Genomic DNA, 24165 nt, shown 5'->3' with positions numbered 1-24165 from the left:
GCATCAAACGGAAGCACAACGAGTTAAGCAGATCTATCTCGCCCTGCTCTGAGGCGTCATCTGAACTGGCTTTAAAGCTACTCAGTATGCAGCTCCCCATGCTTGTCTGTGACTTCCCTAACCCCTATCACAGAGCATGGCCGTTCAATTTATCTCCGTGTCAGGCTTACTCCACACAAACAGTCCCATTTGTCAGACAGATGATCTCCCTCGCTCACAAAGAACTGCTACTATTTTGTCACTTTGAAAGTGCTATTTTTTATTTTTTTTTGGGGGGCTTGATATATAAAAGGTAATAAAAATGGCAGCAGCCTTGGCGGTGTGTTTGATTACACATGTTTGCACACGTATATATAAAACGAGCATTTCAACATTTGCCCCTGTGTTGCTATTGATTTGTTATTTAAGTTAACAGCAAGAGGAACTTGTACCCACACAAGTATTAGAGCGGAGGACAGGGGAGATAAACCGTTCTGCTTCTCAACTAATGAAGGGAAAATAGCAAATGTGGCCCCGCAGTGACAGAGAGACCACCTGTTGCAAATTATTTTGTATGCACATTGTAAATCACTGTTTAGATAAGTGCTCAGAACACAACACTTTGCTTTTATTGCGGTCCTCGGTGTGTTTTTCCATCTGCGTAGCACAAAGTTTCTCTTTCATTCACAATTCAGAGGCTGAAATTGTCCAATGCACTATTTACCAAGCTGCCTTGAGCCTCTGAAAGTACTCTAATTTGCTTACCTTCTCAATAGGTGTATTTGCGCATTAGTCTGGCTGTCCCTGCCATAATTTGCACACCTTCTCATCCGACCAAACACAATCTGCCACAATTGCCTGGACAAGCGAACACATTTCCTATAAAACCCTATTTTTGTCTACCATCACCGTAGTAACAAGCACGATGAAGTCAAAATTGGATACTGAAGCAATAATAGGCCAAATTGCATACAAAGAGATGGAAGCAGCATTTGTCAGGGCAACCAAAGACTGGCTGAGTAAATGTCCACGCCAACACACAAGGAAAGATAAGATACATGGTGTTTGAGCTGAAAATTGTGAGTAAATGTCCTGTCAGTGAGGTGATAAAAGTGTTTGTTGACTTTTTGTTTGTCTGCTCCCTGTTGTCTGTTTTCTTCCAGCCTGGATAAGATTCTCGCTGCCATGACGATTGCTGCAGAGAGGAACAATAAAGAGAGATTTGCACCTATTGTGGAAGGACTGGAGAACCACGAAGCCCAGCAGCTACAGGTTAGCGGCCAATCCCCGAAAAAAAAGCATTAGCGGTCACTGTTTAATAATTAGCACGCATTAATCACATCACTTATTTTGAAGGATAACCCTGACCTAATGGTTAGTGAATACAGTAACCTCTTCTTGGTATTTTCATAATACTAGTCTAAATCAACCCTTTAACACAGAGCTGATAGCAGACTAAGCGTTTCTGCAAGCACACTTTGCATTACCGTAATTCCGTGATGGTTTGTGCTATAGGAAACATTCCAACCGTTACTGAAAGCTGAGAAGTTGCACGTCAAAATCATGTGGTTATTACGGTAATTTCGCCGCATGCTGTTGCAGGAAGCTGGCAAATCAGCAACGCCGGTACATCGTTTTTTACCAATTTCTTTTTGGCCTGTTTTTGCACATTGAGACAAAGACTCAGACAAATGATTTATACTGTTCAAATTTCAAATTTAACATGCACTATCTGGTGTTCATATACAACTACAGCTAAACTAAACTTTTTTGATTTTCTTGTTAATACACTATTTTAACATGCAGTAAATTGTGAAAAACTGCCAGATTTTTAAGTTATTCTGGAAAATGGGTAAAAGCACTTAATCACATGCCATTTTATGGTTTAACTTTTATGGTTATGGTTAAAAATAAGCAAAAAAAAAGTCCAGATGGACATTTCGAGGCTTAGGTATTAAAGGGTTACGTTTTATTCTGTGAAATAAATAAAAGAAATCAGTTTGTTTACCCAAATCTTAGCTTCCAATTGATCACATTTCACATGACCTGCGAGTCACTGCTATTAAACACATTCCCTTAGGTGAAAAAAAAACTGCTTAAACCCAGGATTTTTGACCACTGGGAATGGGATATAATTAGTGTCATTCACACACATTATGTCTTGTCATGACGACCCTGTTTGATGTCAGACAAGACTGAAATTGACAGTGGTGTCACTCCGGGGGCTCGCCGTACCTGAGCTTTAGCTGTCTCCGTACACGTGTTTTCCTCTGTCTCACTTTGTGTCTTGGTGTCTTTGCTTGTCAAGCCCACAGCACCTCCAGCACATGATGGGATGTGAACAGGGGGGGAGGGGGAGGGGGGGGGGCTGTTAAAATTCACCCAGAGGTCCATCACCACTGTTTTAATCGAAAAAACATCTGCTTCATTGAGCAGCTGCCCTGAACCGCCCAAACTGCAAACTCAAAAAAAACCAAACTATAATATTACAGAAAGGAAAACTGCACGGATGCAGAGTTTCTCTAAGCTTTTGTCTGTTTCCTGTCTTTCTCACATTTTTTTTCCTCTCTTCTCACAGCCCTGCTCGTTTTATTTACATCTTACAGCTTCCTTCTCTCGCTTCTCTTCTGTGCTGCTGTCACGTTGGGTCTCAGAGGACTCGGTGTGAAAGGGCAAATACAGCAACGTACCTCGCTCCATTTTCATTAGTATTCTTCAGCAGCAGGAATAAAGAAAAAAGAAAAAACTATACGGCTGCAATAAAACCCCCGCTTCAAACATGGTTTTGTGAAACCAAAAGTAGGGAATTACTTAAGGAATTACTTTTTTAACTGCGGGGAATCGTGAAGGAAAAAAAAAAAAAAAGTCATGAAGGAAACTGATGAGGCGGTTGGTGGAAGAGAAAGTAGATATTCTTTTATTAGGAGGCTGTTGTTCTTCCTTTAAATTTTGCTGTTAATGAAATGAAGCACTTCTAATTGAGAAGTAAATGAAAATGCTTTGCTGATGCAGGGGGCTCAAGGAAATTAATTGACTTTTTATCCAAAACCTGTGATGGGCTGTAGTACTAGACGTTGCTAATGTGATTAAAATGTGTTTTCCTGTAGTTCGGGCTACACTCCTCTGCTGAGCACAAGGGAAACTCAGCATTTCGACTTCAGGAATCGTCCCTGCACTGACACTTTTAATGAAGCCCGCCATGACAGCTCTGTAAACATAACACTGATAATGTCTCCGTGCCCCACCAAACCACTTCCCACCCCACCGCCGTACATGACTGAGGCATGTTTGAGGTGCTTGATGCGAGTATCCATCTGTATGCAGGAGAAGAGAAGGAATTTTTCATGAGCTCCATGGCTTTCTTCAGCCGCATAAATCCTGTGAAGATTTGGTGAGGTTTCTTTTTATGTATCTGGCCTCTAGTGGATACAGCAATATGTTTCAGTGCACTGCTCATGCTTGGAGACCCTCAAGCCTTCATGGAGCATGGGGAAGTTTGCCATGTTTTGGGAGCTTGGCACTCAGTGGAGTTGCATCCTTTACTGTAACAAGCTGGCGCTTTCACACGTTATTATACAGAACCTTATTGTCTGTGTTCCATAGCTTTATATATGTTGTGCCTTGTAAAAAAAACCAAACTCAAATGATATAGGAAGAGAACTGTGTCCTTGCTATTCAGATGGCTCAAGAAGCAAAGATATGCTAGAATAATACTAAATAAAATAACATAAATAAAAACAAACAAAAAAACCCCTTATAAATAACCCATTAACCTGACTTCAGAAAACCCCACAGAATCTGAATGGCTCTTATTAATAACACATGCAAGCCAACAGCACCAGGTCAAGGTTTCTGAAGACAACATTTCACACTGTCCATGGGAATCAATCAGCCTCTGATCGATTGTCTGTCCAAGGAAAACTGTGTTATCCGTGGCTTTTTCTGCCCTGAAAATAAAAAAATCTTACTGCTCATTATAATTCATCAGAAACCCCATCTTCCACCCAACACACACATACGTTAAAGCTTTTTCCTTACCAATGCATTCGCTAATAATACACATAGGTAAGAATCCCACCAGACATGTACTTTCTCTTCTTACTCCATTGTCTTTTTTTTCTGTCATTTAGTCCCCCCACACACAATTGAAATCACTTTCTATGATGTAGATGAACTTATTTTGTCTGTATTTTGTCTCCACCACAGGTCGCTTGCATGCAGCTGATCAACGCTTTAGTCACCTCCCCCGATGATCTCGACTTCCGGATACATTTACGCAACGAGTTTTTGCGATGTGGCCTCAAAAAGACTCTGCCTGTAAGTTCTACACACACACACACTCTCACAGCTCCACCCAGCACCCGTTTGGTGCTTGAAAGCGTTACACATTACACCGTGAGTGTGTAAACTCCAAAGTCAGCATTCGTAGTAAATGTTTAAACCTAATATCTCGGGTTGCACTATTGGTTCGTTAGTGGCATAAAGTCTCTTGGACTCACGCCATGATATGACTGACATAAACAAAGTTGGATGTCGCTACCAGTCGTTTTAATTGGTCGTTGTAATAGTGGTATAACTAGCAGAGGAAGTTGCACGCGCGCGCGGAAAAAAGCGCGATGCCGCGCTAGCACCTCGTCGCACGCGTCGCCCTGGCGTAATTATCGGCAGCCTTACACGTCTTACACTCGAGGTGAAGGCAAACAAGCTCCGTCTCATCGCTCACGTTCTCATTTAGCATCGAGTGGGGGGTGAACGTGTCACCGAGCCAGTCGCTAATAAGTCATCCCAGCTGCTCCTGTTGATTATTACTGTCATTACTTTAATTATCTTCAATTCTGTCCCCTGATATGAAATGAGTGTCGGTGTACAGTCGTTTATGAATGCCACTTTTTTCGTTGGCTTTAATGTTGCCGTTCAAAGTGACACGCTCTTTCATCCGAATGTGAGTTATGTTCAGGAGTCAGTGTAGCTGTTGGCAAAGAAAAAAACAGTAAGCTCTAAAAAAAAAAGCATCATTTGTTTTGTTCTTACAGCCCTTGATGCATATATTTGGACTTCCTCCTCTTCTCCTCCTTCCCTCCTTTATTTGCGCACCTCCCTCTGAACTGGTGTTGCTCTAAGACAGATGGTGCGGCCAAAAAAAAACAGCACAGGATGATTGATACCTGCAGAAATTGGGTTACATTTGGCCCCATCTCCGTCTGTAAACTCCACGGCTGATGATTCATAGTGAAGTGGTAAAGAGCTCCCCCCCCCCGTAAGCCCCTCGTGGCTGAAACAGGTGCAGGAATAGTCACTGTATGAAGCACGTAGTGAGTGGGTTTAGGTCATCGCAGTTCCCAGTTCTTTGTACAAGTGGAACAAGGAAAACTAATATTATGGTCCAGGTTTTCAGAAGATGTCTAGTTAACAGTAAAAAAAAAAAGCTATATCAAAAAAGAATTCCACACACTGCGACTGTTTATCATATTTTTCTTTTGTATAACTTCTAATCCACTGCAATCTGTTGTACTGCACGTCTGACTCATTTCTAGGAGCTGAAAGAGACAGAGGAGCTAGACATCCAGCTGAAAGTGTTCAATGAGAACAAGGAGGAGGACTCGATTGAACTCTCTCACCGCCTGGATGACATCCGCGCCGAGATGGAATATCCTTTTGTCCTCCCTCTGTGTGAATATACAGATGGCTTTTTCCCCGCAGTGAGAGATGAGTATAGATTAAGGGTTCGGTCAAGCTTTACAGAATAAACCCCCTCATGACTCGGTTCATTAGAGAGGGATTTGAGGAGCCAGAGCACAATGGCCAGCTCAAACTCTGACCAGGTATACTCGGTAAATAACCCCTGTCATCTTCACCTCCCACCTCTTTACTCTTCTTCTTATTTACTCTTCGTCATCTCCTCCTTTCTTCCGTTTCACTTTTTAGTCTCTGACTGCAAGTGTGTGGTTGAGTCAAACATTTAGAGGAGGTTATGAATTATTTTCTGCGAAGCGATATTTTATTAGACATTATTTCGGTCTATCGTTTAAAGTATTTTTTCCCCTCATTTCTAATCTGTGACATTATGAAAACGCACAATGTCCAATCGGACGTCGAAATTTCGCAGCGTAAAAAAAAGTTAATAAGTTGAGCGGTAATTGTTGTCCCTGTATGGAAACTTCTTCAAGCATTTCAGAGGAGGGAAGGAGAGGAAAAAAAAAAAAAAAAAAGTTAAATAATTCACAAATCTTCTCTGAGGCTATGTATGAATGTCTGACACTGTGAGCAGACAAACCAGACGCTGACATTGTTATGCAGATGTTCATTCCCTCAACCTTTTTCTTTCACCAAATCCCACACTTCTACTTTGGGCACACAGCATTCACTGTGAGTGACAGTTTGTGTTGACACATGTAGGTGAGGAGGTTGTGTGTGTGTGTGTGTGTGTGTGTGTGTGTGTGTGTGTGGAGAGAAGACAGAGAGGAGAGCACACACCTGGATTAATGATGTGCTTGAGCGGCTTCGCAAATGAGAAGGTTCACTGTTTGTTTCCAAGGACAATGCGGTATTGATCTTTGAGCTCTGAGCACGCTTCGGACGCCTCGGCTTTTACGCTTTGTCCCTTTGCCCACACACACACACACACACACACACACACACACACACACACACACACACACACACACACACACACACACGTGTGCGTTATCATGTAGGTAGTGCCTGCACTACCTGAGCCTCTCGCATATGTGCCTTGTTTCTCCCAGCAGTTTCATGAATATTAACCTGGAGAGGCTTGTGTCTCCTCTGTGTCCGGCCCAAGTCCAGGTGCTGAGGAGGTGACTCCAGGCCACTAATACATATTAATGAGCTGTGGAATAGTGATTGATTGACCCTACCACTGACTGGCCTACATCACACTTGACTGCCACTCATGTTTATTCATTATTTGGTGAGAGAGTGTAAAGAGAGCGAGACACACACACACACACACAGAGAAAGCAAGCTTAGAGGAGGTGTCATCGAATGGATTGGCATTCTACATTAGGTTTATGTCTGCAGCTCAGTGATAGATGAAGCTTGTTGGATACTTTCCCAGTCTGAGCTCCTTCTCATGTCCTCTCAAATGCTGCTGTGGTGAGGCTATAATTGAATCTCACACGATTGGTAATTCTCTCAGGCTTCATACTCGGTTAATACACGGGAGGGTGGTGGGGGGGGGGTACTTTGGAGGAAGCTGTGTATTCCCACCCCTCATTTCACCCCCCCCCCCCCCCCCCAAAAAAAAAAAAAATAGATGTGGGATAGGAGTTTTATTACAGACACTGTTGAAATTAATAGCAGTGTCAAAAAAGAGTCAACTGGCGTTCAAAGGCATTCGCAGTGTTTGTGTGTGGACGATAGCATTAAGGCCACATTATACTCCTCCGACTGCGTAACCACGGAGACCCCTCGAGCCTTCATACTTCTCCGTCGCGGTGACGGATGCGAACTGCAATTTCCCGCCCGATCAGTAGGGGTCGCTACGCAAGGTTGTTGTGCTTTTGGCTACAGTGAGCAATGGCGTCCGAGAGAGAAAGACTGTTGTTGTTGTTGTTGCAGCTGAATAAAATTGAAACAGTGGCAGTTTTAAGATAATTTGAGGCAAGAAATTAGCCATTTGGAGTCTAAACATGTGGTTTGTTTATTAAGATAAATAAGACGTATTTATCGTTTGGCGGTGACGTCGTTGGCGGTGATCAGCTCCGCCTCTGTGGACGCTCTGTGTCCCTTGACGGAGTGACAAACACTTAAAAAATGTGCACCCGGAGACGACGGAGAGACTCTCCGACATGCTCTCCGGCGACATAGAGGGGTGTCTGTAACCTACGTAGAGCACTTTGCGCAGAAGTATAAATTGGGCTTTAATAGTGGAGAAAGCAACTCTTTAGTCAGACTAAAACCAAACTATTAACACACACACAGATATGTTAATCTGTCAGAAGCTCCACTAAAGGTGAACTAATGAGGACTAACTTACTGTTGCATGTATGCAGTACGTTCTGTTAGACTTGAACTAGCCTGAGGGGCTCGTGGTGCACTGTTCCCGCCCTCAGGCTTTAACCCGGAAATAATAGAAGACGGTGGTGAGAATAAGACAGCAGCGGCAAAAAAAAAAAAAATATGGCAATAATCCAGCGGCGTGTATTTTTTTAAGACTGAGGAGAAGGATTTAGAATTTAGAATGTTGTTTTTATAGTTCATGGACGGTATTGGAGGGAGGTGGATTGTAGTAGGGTTGTAGATGTAGAGTTTGATTTGATGTGAGTGCCAAAATAGTGAAGCTGACAAAGTATTTGAAATTAAATTGGCAAACAAACAAACAAATAAATAAATAAATACAACGAAATCACCTTTTATTTCCCATTTGTATACACTATGTTACTGTTGCTGAGTGACATGATAGGCTTTCTTTTTGCTGTTCACCTGAGGCTTCGCCACTTAAAAATAATGATGAAATATCATGAATATTTTCTCATTTATTAAACTGATATTAGCTGTACCAACAGCGCGGCATGCTGTATGATGCCAAATTTATCGCTTTCAGTCAGTATGTTGCACTATATGTTAATATCTTAGTGCACATTGTCAAGATTCACACTGAGCTTAACAGTGAAACATCTCATCAATCTTTTTTTCTTTTTTCTGCACATGTGCACATATCCAAGAGGCTTATTCCACTTTTTTTTTTTCAAACAAGATTAGTCTCCATGGGGAAATTGTCCTTTCTCGAGCACACAAATTAAATGAGCTTCCTCTCGTTCATTTTCCTGGATTCTTTACTTCTCGAAAGAAACACTATTAGAAGTTTGAGGAACGTTAATTCATTTTCTAAACTGCACTTCAACTAATCCATGATTTGTCATTTATTCTTTTTTCTTTTTTTTACCTTTTTCAGTGTCTTTGTAGAATAAGATTGGTAAATACATATTATCTCCTTCAAGGATTGTACAGTATGTGTATAATAAGATGAACAATAAGGGAGTTGGATTTAACATCTCTTTTTGATGTCAACGCCATCATTGCAGCCTCCTGGGGACACGAGACACTTAATCAATACCTTTTGCAAATTTAATAACATGAATTTTTGCTTCTGAGTACATGTCAGCTTCAATCTACCAAGCGAATTTCAGCCTTGTTTTTTTTTTTTTGCCCTGCAAATGTTCAGCTCCCCCATCATTCTTGCCTCAAACATGAAACCACCGAGTTTTCCCATGTAATTAATTTCCACTATCTTAAAAGGTTTGGAGTGACAGGTAAACCAGAGGGAGAATTCTTCATTGCCAACCCCCCCCCCCCCCTCCCCCCACCATTTCCCCCCTTAAGTTAGCTTTTTTAGCTCCCCAGAGAGAGAGCGTGGATAAGAGGAAGCACATTTTTTGTTTGCCTTTGCACAATGACGCCTGTCAGAGAAGCTGAAGTGAGGAACTGAGAAAAAATAAATGCGATGTTCGAGAAACGACGAACTAATACGATGTTAAGTGTTTTCGAGAGTAATGTGCATTACTACACCTAATAATTAACTCCTGATTTCTTTAAAATGCAAACCCCAATTCAAAAATTGCTGCTGTTGTCCTTAATGTTTTGCTCCTGCACTGACATGAATGAAGTCTACCATCTCCTGTCCAATATGGTGAAAGACACTGGCTCGGAGACGTACTTCCTGTCCATCCTTCAGCACCTATTGCTCATCAGGAATGACTATTACATCAGGTAAGTGTTGAGATTATGACACTCCGCCGGCTTTTTTTTATTGACTGAAGACCTCATGGTGATCTCTCTACCCTGTCAGACTTCGATGGTTTTACCTCTCAGATGTGTTTGTGTTTTTTTTTTTCCCCCTCTCAGATATGAAGCACCCTTTATATCACAGTCAACTTTCATTTATTTATTTATTTCTTACTGACAGGAGATAGCGATTGACTCAGTGAGTTTGTCCTCGTTGACCGCGTCTCAAAAAGTAGCTCCGTCAAAGTGTGTTGTATCCACTGACGCTCACAAGAAGTAACAGAAAGGCCCTTTTAATTAATGGAAACTCATACCTGTGTAGTACTCAAGTCTCCACTCAAGACTTCAGCTAATTTCCAGGGACTTATGACTGACTGTAGAATTGATGATTTGGAAGATTATTCTGGTGGATTAAAAAAAAAAAAAATGCAATTAAAGCTGCTGCATTAAGTTTTTCTATGGCGGTTGACTGACGCACAGATGCTCCACAGCATCATATGCCACACAGAATCATGAGCTGCTCCTCCTGTCAGTGACATAGCTGTTCAGGTCAAAGAGAATAAACCCGACTCTCTGACCGTTTATTTCTGTTCCTGTTGGTTTCCTCCAACCCAAACCGGTAGCCCGATGCAGTTAATATAAGCAGCGCTGACTTTCTCCGATGCACAGCCGTAACCCGGGGTCACTGCCCCGTTTTTTTTCTCTGATCTGATCCGTGATGAGGCCGCATCGCGGCGCGCACGCGGCTTAAACCTAAAGTTGAGAATCATAGAGAAGACGGTCGGCTTAGAGACACATCTGACATCTTAGCTGACGTGTCTGGAGCTGCGACTGCGTCTCCAAACCAGCCTTGTCCACTGAGCCGACAACAGCCGATGGAGTGGAGGAAAATACATAAATAAATCAAACAAAACAAATAGGAAAAAAACAGTTTATTATTATCTACAACTACCACCATCACAGTTTCTGAGTAAAGCAGAAAAAGAGCAGCGCCGTGATAATATGAGTTTACACACAAGGCTTTTAATGGCCTTGATGTCTCTTTAGTTTGGCCTGGATGTTTTAATTAAATGCATATACTGTATAAGTACATACAAGCTCCATCTGTAGTTCATATCAGAGAGTCTATATTTAAACTTTAAGATGCTATTAAACAACACTATTGGAGCGTAAAGTATCCTTTATTCATGTTAATTGTACATTTTTATTTGTGTGTCAGCTATTGTTATAACCCTTAGACTCAGACTTGGACTCAAGCACTGAAGACTTTCCTCCTCCTTACTTTGTTTATAAAATCATAAAAGTCTTTTGTCTTTGAATGGCCGATTTGTGTCACTGCCGCTGCCATCTCTCTCCCTCTGAATGGAATGACACTGATGAATTTGTACTTACCTGTTTTTGGGGGAAAATCATTCTTTAAAAAAAAAAAGAAGAAAAAAGATAGTTGTATATCGGGAGGATGAGAGGACGATGATGAATTTACCATAGACAAGTTGCTGTTCCCTCTGAGTTATGAATAATGTATTCCTCCGCTATTTGGACGAAGCAAGAAATAGAATTCACATTAATCGGATCGCAGAGCCTCGTCCACCTCGGCTCCTATATCCACGAATCCCCCCCGAAAGCCTGCAATTGGAAGCCATCAGCACCAAAGCCCATGAAAGAATGGATGGTCTTTCTAAAGATGTGTTTCAGATTTTCTTTTTTTTTTTGTCCTCTGGCCTCCATTACAAATGCAAGGACAAACCCACACATGTACTCACACCAACATTAGCACCCTGGAAGGCATTCAGACTGGGGTGTTTTATTCCCTTTATATCACTGCTAGATTTAGACAACGTGTTGCAGCTGTGAGAGAATCGAGTTGAAATGATATGATAGTGACAGTCAGAGGTTAAACTATCTGGCGTTGTGGTCAAAGTAGGACATCAGTGCTCGCCGTTCGCTACCTGACAAAAAACTGTTTTATTGCTGTGGTGTATTGCTGGAAGCGATTTGACACCCTGTACCTCCTTTATAGTTTCAAATAATAGCCAATTAAATTATAGTTAATTCACTTATCATAATCAGTATTCAAATAATAAGATGGTCTAGAGTGGGCGGACTTTTCCGTTGCTCTGTCTACTGTCATTCCGACTGCACACAACACAAGTTGTTGCTCTTTCCTCCAGGGCTTGGTTTATTTTTGATAATTAATCTCTCACTGCAAGCCTAATGAATGGGAGCACATCAAACCCACCCAGTAAATATAGAGCAGATCTGCTCTTATGCAGCCCGGCGATATGGGGATTACACTGGTTATGTGGAGCGGAGCTAGATCAAGTGGCTCGTGCTGGTGCTGAACTGCAAGCTATCATTGGGAGAAATGAAGGTGCCAAAGTAAAAGAAGAGGCGGGGAATGATTGGGGAGGGGGCAGATGTTAGCTTCTGGAGCCCAGCCCTGCCCACTGTGGAGGGGCTTGACAGTTTTGGGTCACACTCCATCTCGAGTTATCTTCACCCAGCCCATATCTGCTTGGTGGTGGTGGCGGAGGATGGAGGACGGAGGGAAAATAGGGCAGCTTATTGAGATAATAATGTGGTGTACACTTGTGACAGTTGTAAGCCGAGTGCCACAGCGCTTAAGCCATGCAGGGTGATGTGCAAGCTTTTCACTAGGTTGTTCCAGTCATGAGTGGGCGAATCCACCAGCTCAGGCTTAATGTATGGCATTTCATGCTTTTTTTTTTTTAAAAAAAGGGGGCACCTAAATGCTGAATTATTCTTATTTGTTTTGGCTCAGGATGTTGTGCCCTTTCACATTTCTGTGAGTGTCTTGATGTGGCCTGTCCACCCACAAGGTACAAGCAGAACAGAGGCTTTTTAAAAGCAGTGGGCAAACAGTGTCAAATATTATCTATCTATAAAGCAAGTTACGTCTGTGTGTTTGTCTGTCTGTGACGGGCATATTTCACTGACCGTTAGTCAGATCACCCTAAGACTTTGGATATGGGTTCAGCATGGCCCGGTGATGTGCATCCTTGATTTTCAAATTTTTTGGAGGAATTATAATTTTCACCGATTTATCATGCTGCACTTTCGCTGACTATGCTACAACAGTCAGGCAGCGGCTCATCAGCAGCGGCTGCGCTGTCTGGGGCGGGGAGTAGGGGGTGAAGAGGCTGTCCATGTTCACTGCAGAACATGGTGTTATACTGAAACAAGGTTTCCAAAGGTGTCCATTCACCAACACACGGGCACATATTTATTTTGCATTAGCATGCTGCTACTTTGCGGCTAAGCTGTTTCCAAAGGTAAGCTATCGAGGCTATGATTAGTATTAGCATAGGGCTAACATGATACAATCACTGTGCAACCTCATTAGGCACAATTTTTATTTTATTTTTTTCGATTAGCATTAGCGTAGCTATTGCCTAATGGGGTTTCCCAGTGTTTGTATTATGTTAGCCTTTACGTTCCTTATCATCATTACCATCATTACCATAACTGGAAAATTGTCTTCAGCTCCCACTATAGAAATACATACGTCCTACGATCACTGCACTTGTTACTTTAATGTTTGGTAATCACAGTCTGCTCGGGGTCACCTGTATTTTTAACCCAGCTGACAACAAATAACCTGTTTACATCAATTATTATATCACACTGACATTAGTACTTTAGTACTTCTTTCCCGTCGTGCCGACACAGGATGCGGAGCCATCAGACAGACACGCTTTGACAAGACTTTGAGTTTATTTGGATCAAAGTTGTCATAAAATCCCTTCTCTGATTTTCAATAATTCATCCTATAAACCGTTTAGTCAATCTCTGGAAGCTGAAAAGCTCTCAGTCCGATTTGTACAATACATATACTTGAAAATCTCTCAGTGCTAAAAAAAAACTGTCATCTTCCCACTGGGAGCATGTGTTAACTTTTAAGAGGTGTGAATGTATATAAATACACAAATATCAACCCATACTGCTGATCCTTTGAGGGTGGTGTAAAATGAATAAAAGGATCAGCAGCCAGTGAAAGCAGATTTGGAATGCTGTTTTGTGCTTTCCACTGCATGCTCACAAGGAAACTGTTTGCTATTTTTATTTAAAAAAAAAGGGGGAGCTGCTGTGATTATTGATACAGAAGGCTATCCCCGCTGCAGCTGCTGATACTATATTCCTCCCACTAGTAATGTATTCATTCTGCTGCACTGCTTTTTCAGACTTCACAGCGCTGCACCAGAATCGCATTTGCCCAGCCATTAAGCAAATTGCCGCAATTAGTCGGTCACACCCACATGGTGTTTGTTGTTCTTCCCTGTTTAGGGAATTGTTCTTTTATAAAAACATTTTTACAGTATTATTTGAGAGTATCATCAAGGGTAAATTTTCCACATCAAGTAGCTCCGTTTAAATCTTAATGTGCAAGAAATTGAGCTCGAGTTTCTTCAGTTTTCAACATTGAGACATAAACTCTTGGTCAGTGTGTCATTGTTAGGGAATAATTATTTCTCCCGTTCGGAGTTCTCAGTTTAATCCCGCTTTGTATTTATTAAATGTCACTTGCAATTTAAGTTGATAATGTTACTGAGGAAAAGGTCACGTACCAAACCTGTGTGTTGGAAACGGGACGGTTTCGCACACACTCAGTCACACTCCTAACTGGCTGACATGTTTTCCCGGTCATTGTGCTTTCAATTACACACATTACACTGATTAGATTTACATTTCAGTTTTTATGGTTGCTCTAATTGGCGAAGATGATTGCAAATTAGGCAAGAGGGCAAGCATAGCCTTTGCCACTGTCTGTCACCTTGAAATGGACACACTAACACGGATGTGCATTCTCTATGCCCATTAATCTGCATATTTCATGATAGGGTGAAGCAAGTGATCAAATTTAATAGGGTGTCTATTTCTTTTTTTTTTCCCAGCAGGCACCCTTTTTCACGTGGCATTTTGTGACCTCCAGCTTAGATAAGAGAATAATGTGTGGTTAATTAGCCTTGTAGAGTTTGTGTCACTCATATCTTTCTGTGGCTTGTCTAATTGCTCCGCTGCATATCCCGTCACCTTTCAGGCCGCAGTACTACAAGGTGATAGAAGAATGCGTGTCTCAGGTGGTCTTGCATCGCAGTGGGATGGATCCTGACTTTGGCTACAGTAAAAGACTCGACGTAGACTTCACCCATCTGATCGGTACTTCTTTTTGTTTATGTTCTCTGTCATTATTTTAATGTGGGGGTAAAACAATACTAAAATGTGAAACTTAAGGCTGTTAAATTACAATATGTTGAAATCATCCTTTGCTGCAGAAGATACTGTGCAATATATCACTGACATTGTAAAAAAAAAAAAAAAAAAAAATGCTTTGATACCACAGACTTTTTCTCATTATCCTTCCAGAACCCGCTAAGATTCCACTGACAAACACCTGCAGTGGTTTGACGTATAAGACCGCTGTTATTTAGGTTTTGAGGTACAAGTGCGTTGTTTGTGGTGAAATAATACATTTTGTAAGTCAAAAATAAAATGTTTTAAATTGTAATGCCGTCAATATTGCAGCTGTGCTTCTGCTATCATACAGGAGACATCTATTGGCACTTATGGGAAAGGAAAAAAAAAAATCTAACAGAGAAAAAAAAGAAATAAATAACACATTTTTTTTCTCCCTGTTGTGTCACTAACGGTTCTCTGACTTGCCAACAAAGAGTCATTAAAAGTTTCCAAACCTATCCACAGAGAACTGATGCAGTATTAAATAAGTTTTCTCACTTTGCTGAGATTTAATCAGCTGTTAAAAAACTTTGGAGTTGTGTTTTGTTAAATTCTCACTAAAGATGTGGAATTAAATGCCCCACGCACACACAGATTTTAGCGATCTGACTTTCCACCCTCAGTTTTTTTTCTTTTTTTTTTCTTTTCACATTCACATCAGTGTGTACTTTGCTAATACAAGAAATATGTGATATAATGGTAATTTACACTCCAAAATCTTGAAGATTTCAAATTAGATCATGCACTTAAATGTGTCAAAATGTTATAGTTGTGTTATGAGACACCCATTATAGATATTCTTTAAGATAATTTAAGACCATTGGAGTTCTGATTAGAGTAGGGCTCCAATATGCTGTCAAAAATAATATTCATTTAGCATTTAATCACACAAGGAGCTAATGATGCACATCTCACCCAGAACTGAATTTGCAGCAGCTCATGATTCTTCTTCTTCTTCGTCTTACCCCCCCTTCGTTTTGCAGATCAGTGCGTGGATAAATCCAAAGTTGAGGAGAGTGAACAGAAAGCCGCAGAGTACTCCAAAAAGGTGAGACATTAATCACTCCAACAGCTCCTTTGGTTGGCCGCCTCCCATCAGGAATGTTTTTTTTTCTCTTCCTCAGAGCTCCTAGACAAGCTATTGATTTACCATGCCCAGATCAATACCTGGCTGTGACGCTACATGATCCGTATCAGCATTACAAGAATCAATGCCGACGTTCTGATGTGCACTTATTTGTGAACAATGTCATAACAGAGTTAAGTTATATGTAGACTCTTTGATACGGTTCCACATTTGAGGCTATGACTTCAAGGGTATTTCACTGTATTGTTTTTAATATAATGTCGGTGAAAAGATTCCTTTACTTATTGATTGATTGATTTGAAAGAAACACATTTCAAAATCACACCTCCAGCATAATGTGCGTAATTTTAAAATGTGCTGAATCTAAAATGTGTCTTTTCTTTTCCTCTCAAGTCTCCGTGGCAAATACACGGACACTTGAGGTACCACAAAGGATGCCATTTTTCTTTGTTTTGCATAAGAAGCTTTTGCTTTAAAATGCAAAACGTGTTGATTTTTCAATTTGGGCTGCTGAAGACACATTGCAGCACAAGATGGCAGCCTTAAGCAAAGGAAGACCCTCGCCTAAAGTACATATTAAAGGCTTATTATTCTAAAGCTATACAAACATAAATCATAACACATTCTGAAGTGGTTATACACTTATATAAACATGTCTTTGGTAGTGTATTCAATTTGTGTACACACTGGACGTAAAAGGAATCCACTCTGTCAGGCGACACCAGGGGAGTCCTCAGTGTGTTTTCTTCTTAAAAGTCCTGTCCCACCAGCTCACTGTGCCCTGCTGGGGCAATAAAACCATCGTAGCGACGTGGCTTGGTTTCTGCAAAGGTTAGATCCATCAACATACATGAAAGCCAAACCTGAAACAAAGACAGAGGGACAACGGGGCTCTAGGGCCATGAGGGCTATGAATAGAAATTGGTCAGAGAGTGTAAAACAGCATGTTTTTGTGTTTATGTGCCCTGTGGCCATTCTCCGGAGACCACTCACCAACCGAGTTTGTATGTCTTTGTGTGTATTTACAGCTGCATCCTCGTGTTTGTTATGCGCGCGTATAGACACTCTCGCTTCTTGTTTCTTGCAGTTTGATGAAGAGTTCAGCGCTCGGCAGGAGGCCCAGGCTGAGTCTCAGAAGAAGGACGAGAGAATCAAAGAGTTGGAGGGGAAGATCCAGGCCCTGGAGTCTCAGGTACTACATCCATAAAGAAAAAAAAAATCCCACTATTACTGCAAAACAATGTTGCATTCCCCTGGAGATCATTTATGTTTTATGTTTCCGGAAAAAAAAAAAAATAATGGAAAAGAAGATAATGAAAAATTCAATGTCTGGGTGCACTTTTAATCAGTTTGGCAAAAAAGTTTTTTTGAATTAAAAAAAAAAAGAACTTACTGAATGCTCGTCTGGCTTACAAAAAGGCAGCGGAAAGCATGGCGCCACGAGCAAAAAAAGAGGCTGATTGGTCAGAAGGATACCTTTCCACTCCACTAACGCACGTGCTGCTGCCATAAGTGGGAGTTATCATCCATGCATGAACGTTTGATTTGATAAAGGGTCAATCTATTTCTTAAGTTGTAGCTCTTTATATGAGCAAATTGGTCCATTGAAGCTTTTTGTATGTAATTCTATCATCACAAAGATGGATTGTGTTTCTTTTCCTGGCTTTGGATTCATTTTTTCCCAGGCAAAACCCTCCATTTTGAGCAGAGAAAATGACTGCTATTTCCCCCTTAACCCGATTTCAAACACTTTAGTACTGCCTTGGGACAAAAGGGCAGTTTGCCTCAATGCTTAGGGAATTTAATACAAACCAGCATTGAACGATGGTATAGCTACATCTATATCAGAGATTGCTTTCTCTTTCAAACATTGCTTCTCTGCTTGCTTACATTAGCACTTAACCGTCTGATGAACTGTTCCTGCAAATGCGGTCCAAGCATCACTAGGTGTTCTCCAGTCCTTTTTGTAATCGTTCAGTGGTCAAGACAAAATGCAGTACAGGTTTTAGACAGTTCACAGAACTTCATTTATGTGCCAGTCTCACTCCTGCACTTTATATTCCTGAGTGCTCTGCCGCCACTCGTTAACTGCACTTGTGCCCAAACTGGTTCATCACTCTGTCCGTGCTTGATTACTAACATTTTACAGCCAACGTTTTACACCACCACTAAAGCTCCTTTGCACCTTTTCCTCCCGCTTGCACCTTTTTCCTGTCATTGCGCCTTCCTTCCGCTTCCTGTCAAAAATGAATGTGCCAGGCATGTGTGTTTGCTTTGCTTGGCCTCTTTTCTTTGGTTGAGCTTTTCACGTTGTTTCAAAGCGTTCCTTTCCCATCACCCACCTTCCTCTTTTCCCCTCCCCTGGTAGGCCTCAGTCTTTTGAAGCCTGACTGACTGCGGTGCATTAACAGGTAGAGCAGAGCAGAGATGCCCTGGAGAGTCAAACCCTCTTTCTTCCTCTGTTTACAGCCGGTTACAGCCACAGAGTTGCACATCAACCAACATTATCATCAGCGGCTTTGACTCAAAGGTGTATACATGTGGACATATAAAATAGACTGTAGCTCAGTGGTAGAGCAAGTCGTCTTCAACTCAAAGATTGTGGGTTTTATTCCCGGTTCTGCTAGTCTACATGCTGATGTGTCCCTGGGCAAGATACTTAACCCCACGTTGCTCCTGACGGGTGTGCCAGCAGCATGAGAATGGGTATGAAACGTGGGATAGAGCTTAATGTGCTGTATGAATGTGCGAGTGAAAAATTGTAGTCTAATGCAGCTTTGAGTGGCCATCAAGACTAAAAAAGTGTTATTTAGATACTAGAACTGTCATCATTTTCAAAAACAAGTTTGCTTTTCTTCCAATGACCTTCCAATGGTGCATTTCAGACACCATTGTTTAATTGTATGTCTCTTTTTAAACACAGAACTACACATAGAACTATGTGATCATCAAAGAGACTCCGGCCTATAAGATCAACCAGGTCATCTCAAAATAAACACTCAGCTTGGATGACTGCCATCATGTATGCAACAAGAACATGCGTCAACATTACAACAACAACAAAATCCACCTGAGAATGTTTTAGAAACTACAGGTGTCCAAATGGACGTGGCCAGGCAGCTGCCACCATATTACGGGCACTGTCGGTGCCTACAGCGGTTAGTTTGCCACTTATTTTCCACTCGATGTCGAAGGAATTCCTCTTCGCAGGTCTCATAAATTAGTCCCGACTCTATTTTTTTGTTGAAAGTCGAGGTAAAGGATTGCAACTTTATAGTCATTGTCAGTAAATTGTGCCGTCATGCCCGGGTAGTTGTCATATTGTCATAAAACTTTTGTTTTATCGATGGTTTCCCTCGCTCAGCTTCTTAAAATGAAACCTCCCACCCAACAAAAGCACCAGAAGTTAAAAAAAAAAACAAAAAAAACTTTAACTGCCTTAAATTATTTTATCACGTTACTTCGCTATATTAATCACAACGATTAACTTTGACACCCCTAATAACTACAGACCATCTATAGAAGGTGCACAGTGCCCATTATATCTATTTCTTATTCCACATGTACTCTTTTTAATTGGATATTGTTTTCACTTTTCTCCCAAGTTCTGCGATAACTTATAATTGTCTCCTGTTTTTTTTAATTTTAGCCAGGTGTTCTCAGAGAACGTTGAATTGCTTCCTCAAGCAATGAACAAAACAGTGTCAACCTCTCAAGCGGCTGGGATTCTGCCACTTCAGGAGGACTGGACTCAAAGAGTGTGTTTTGCAACCTAATCCACATTTGAAACAGTGTTGTAGAAAGCCATTAACCGTGAGGGGTGCAAAACCTTTAAATCGGTGTGAGGACACGCATTCACTTTGTCCATCAAAGCTGCCGCGCCATCAGTGCTGTTTTGCTGAATATAAATGAAGTGGGAGATAACCTTAACCTTTCATCTGCTCGACTGAATTCCTGTCAGATATTAAAACACATGCACGCCCGAGCTGCTCCTTTTTTTTTTTTTTTTTACCTTGTTTGTGAACCAACACATTTAATGAGACTCTTTCTCAGGGGAACTTTGGCATTGTAACAAGCTGCACCTTTTTGATGCGTCCGTTTGATTATCCCCCGATTGATTTGAGTGGAGGTTTCTGCACGTAAACACCAACAAAGGACACCGAAATCACAACAAGTGGAAATCATGCGTCCAAGTCTTTGGTTGTAACCATTCTGAGGGTGGGGGAAAAGAGAAGCTATTCATTGAATTGGTTCTGGGTGTGAAGAATAATGTAGCACTGCAGTGCCACGTCGGAGCAATCGGTGTCATCCCATTAATAGGTTTGAAGAACCCAGCCATCTTGTAGTTGACCCAGCCTGGCCCCAAGGGGAGCCGTCGGTGTAGACCAGTTTCTCCCTCGTTTACTGCAAGGCTACTTTCAACCCTGGCCGATTAGAACATTTAACTGATAATGACAGGAGCCAAAAAACAGGAAGTCAAAGATGTCTTATACAGTGTAAACATTGTCATTTTTATGTAGATCGGTGGTTAGAAGAGCTGAGACTTCTAAGGAAGCAGGGCATACTGTACTGTAGCCGCAGATGGTCTTTCCAGGGTTTGCTTTAAAATTGAGATCCCACAGGGTCTAACTTTTAATCCCCGGGGATGGAAGATGAAATTAAACTTCTCTTTGCTTTAAATATTGCACTTTGCTTCTATTTTCTAAGATTTTTGTGAAGTGAGAATTCTTTTCAAGTCACCCCGCTAACGTTTTTTTCATCTCCCTTTTCCATTAAACACATTACATATTTAGTTCTCTACAGTCCATAGTAAGAGACGCTCTGTGAGAACGACTCCACGATAACATTACGTTTCAGTTGCTGTGGATTATGCTTCCATTCTCTGTCTTGGCAAGGTTGTACAGAGTGAAAAATCAAAGCGAAAAAAAAAAAAAAAATGTGTGCATTTCTAAAACAAAGACTGCACAGTGAAATCAGTGCCCATCACACATCTAAGAGTGTTAAGTTGAAATGTATTTTTCAATGCCAAAAAGGAAAGGAGAAAGAAAAAGGGTTTGAAGGTGCACCAACTGTCAGTGATGCTGTGCCTTGTTCCTTTCATGCTGCCTTCAGTGCTCAGTGTACACTGATTTTCTTCTGAAGAAAGATTACATCTTGTTTTAGGTGTAAAAGTACAGTACCTTTTTGCACATCAAATAACTCATTCATACAAAATGGGAAGATAACACATTCTGCCATTTTTTTTTAGGTGTAAGGAACATTATCTCTTTTCCCCTCTTTTCCCTCTTTTCTGGCTCTTTTGTGTTTGGAGTGGAGTACTGTACCTGTTGTGGTGTTTGAGTGTTCTTCTCTCTGTCTATCTAACCCACCTGTTTGTTCCTTTTTCTGTTTCCATGGTGCGCGTCGGTGGAATGTGTGTGTGTGTGTGTGTGTGTGTGTTTGTTGTATCCGCACAGTTAACTATTGAAAAAGACAAGCTCAAAGAGGCTCAGAGACTCGTCAGGGAATCTGAAGCCAAGGTGGGTGTCCTCTTTTGCATGCGTGGCCCTTGATGCAATCTCACTTTTAATCAACAACAAATCAGTTGTTCCTGAAAATAACGTGTTCTTTGTTGTGTGTGCACGTTATACATGTTACTGTAGTCTTTATTTGTAGGAAAACACATTTCAAATTAAAACGTTAAATGGATACCAGCGCTGGGTATTTTTCCACTCCCGCAAGTAAATAAATTTGATTTAACTTGTCGGTTAGAGATGAGACTGGGGCTTAGATTTTAATAGACTAAAAAATGTTCAGCTTTAATTATTTTTTCCCTCAATGACCTCATAGAGTCCTATCAATCCAGTTCGGCTGTGGGTTACATTTCATTTTAACCTGCTCCAGATGGTCTCCAAAGAAACATCATGCAAAAAAAAAAAAAACATCTTAGAAACCTTTTGCAATCTTGCTATAAACACAACGTTAAAAGATGCTGAATTATATGCAACTTAGAGCACAGGTTACTAATCGAGAGGGGACTTCTGTGGGATCTTAAATCTCATAAGTAATTTACTAGTGTATATGTACACACCTATGTATATATAACCTTGGCAGTATAGTATGCAATGCCCCACTTACAGTGGCAAATAATTACCTCCATTTATTATGTTTTTATTACATATGATTGGCTGTAACATAGAATTATAAACAAAGATGACCTACAAATCACTGTTGTGCTTGTTCGTGCTGAATACGTCCTTACAGGTTTCACTGTGTGTGTGTGTGTGCTTTAATAAATAATAATAATAATGTGAACCTTCAGGCATTTGGCATTTACAAAAGCACAACTGCAGTTTAGTTATCAAAGCTCGAGTCCAATTTGTGAAACAGGGATTACGTGTTTTAACTGTTACTTTGAATTTTTAAAGAATCACTCGAGCGCTTTGATTCCGTCGAGCACCTTTCGTGTCTCAGAAAATAAAACGACACACTTTATGATCAAGAGATTACAAATAAGCATAGATTTAAAACAAATATTGATCAGTTCACGGTTTGACGAATGCCTATAAATGGAGATGAGTTAGTGTCGTGGCCACTTTCTCAGCTTAAATGCTGACACCAAAGGCACAGTGCCGAATGCTCTGATATCATCGCTGATAAAAGAACAAACTACTTCAATTAGTAACTCCTACACAAAATAAGTTTATTCATAATAGGGAAGGCAAACTATGAATTTATTCAATTGTTACTAATTCATTTTTATGAACACATTTATTTATTTTAATTTTGAACAATTTTCTTTCTTTCAAAGTGGAAAAAAAGGGCGACGAACAAGATGAGCTCATAATATCTTGGTTACATTATGTGAAAGTGAGGTTTGTATTTTTGGGAAACAATATACTGCAAACCTTGCTGTGGAAAATGAAATCCAGGTATTATTAAGTGTTTAAAATGAAAGGATGGAATTGCATGATGAAATATACTACATCGTCTAAATATTCAGCTGCAACTTCACCAATAAATGTTGCTCGGTTTTACACACACACACACACACACACACGCTGAAGAATGGTCCAACATTCCTCATGCACGTTAATTGCATGATGGTCTTATCTGCAGCGACTGGAGGCAATCGTTGCTACAAAAGGCATTTTGATCAGTTGCTTGGTTCAAGGCTCTTCACCCTCAGTGTGGACACACAGTGTGTTTAATAGTGACAATAAATGTCACATATATTTGTGTGTGTTGTGTTTGTGTAAACTTGCAAGTTTGATATTGATTAGATGAAGATACAGTACATTCCAGTGGGATCACTCATATGTTTTTATTGCCATTCTTCTTATATTAGTATATACTGCGTTTGTGGGGGGTGGGGTTGCACATGGCATACATATTTTATACAAAATGTACTACTTAAAGGTGCATTATGTAATAAATCTAAAGCAACTGGCCATAAAATCCTCCTAATATGTCACAGAGACTCAGGAATAATATTTATATAACAAACTGAACTCACCAACAACAACAGTACAGCCAAACTATTTGCATTGAAAACATATTTTGCAGACTGCAAATCATGTTTATGTTTTGAAATCATGTTTTGGCATGTGGCGCCACCTACCGCCATCTACCAATCATTGCAGCCAGTAGAGTCTCAGCTGCCGAGCAACCACGGGTTGCCAGTTACGTCAGAAAACGAAACCTAAAAGACCTCGGTATTTTGAATTTGAACGTAGTAACCGTTTTTGGCCACATTCTTACATATGGTGCCTTTAAGTACATTATTAGGTAACTTAATAGTACGAAATAATAGTTACACTTTCCTATTTAGGTGCATACTACTATCTTAGAGCATATTGCAGAAGACATGTTTTTCAGCATGACTGCAATTTGTGCACGCTTTGTTGTATCAGAATATATATATATATATATATTTATTTATTTTTTTGGCATGCAACTTCTCAGATTTCAGAAAGTGGTACATTATTTAAATTTTTTGGCCTGTTTTTGGACATGGAGTGCACAATCTGGTGTTTACGTACAACTACAGTGTTTTTTTCCTAAATAAAACCTTTTGGTTTTCTTCATTCAAACTGTTAATACGCTATTTTAACATG

The 24165-nt window shown here is 40.6% G+C and overlaps 1 protein-coding gene across 1 annotated transcript in view; it reads left to right on the top strand.

The window, feature by feature from the left end:
• The window catches only part of diaph2 (diaphanous-related formin 2), a gene marked incomplete at its 5' end in the record, with an annotated part of 361962 nt that overhangs the window by 112190 nt on the left and 225607 nt on the right, over positions 1 to 24165 (top strand). Inside the window, 8 exons of the mRNA XM_083890769.1 lie at positions 1143 to 1251; positions 4186 to 4296; positions 5514 to 5647; positions 9595 to 9711; positions 14786 to 14904; positions 15966 to 16030; positions 17157 to 17261; positions 21526 to 21588. Coding sequence (XP_083746895.1) covers positions 1143 to 1251; positions 4186 to 4296; positions 5514 to 5647; positions 9595 to 9711; positions 14786 to 14904; positions 15966 to 16030; positions 17157 to 17261; positions 21526 to 21588 — 823 coding nt within the window. The remainder of the gene's footprint in view (positions 1 to 1142; positions 1252 to 4185; positions 4297 to 5513; positions 5648 to 9594; positions 9712 to 14785; positions 14905 to 15965; positions 16031 to 17156; positions 17262 to 21525; positions 21589 to 24165) is intronic.

Source organism: Microchirus variegatus (assembly GCF_963457635.1).
Source record: "Microchirus variegatus genome assembly, chromosome: 6".
Taxonomy (NCBI): Eukaryota; Metazoa; Chordata; class Actinopteri; order Pleuronectiformes; family Soleidae; genus Microchirus; species Microchirus variegatus.
This window is presented reverse-complemented; position numbering and strand designations above follow the sequence as displayed.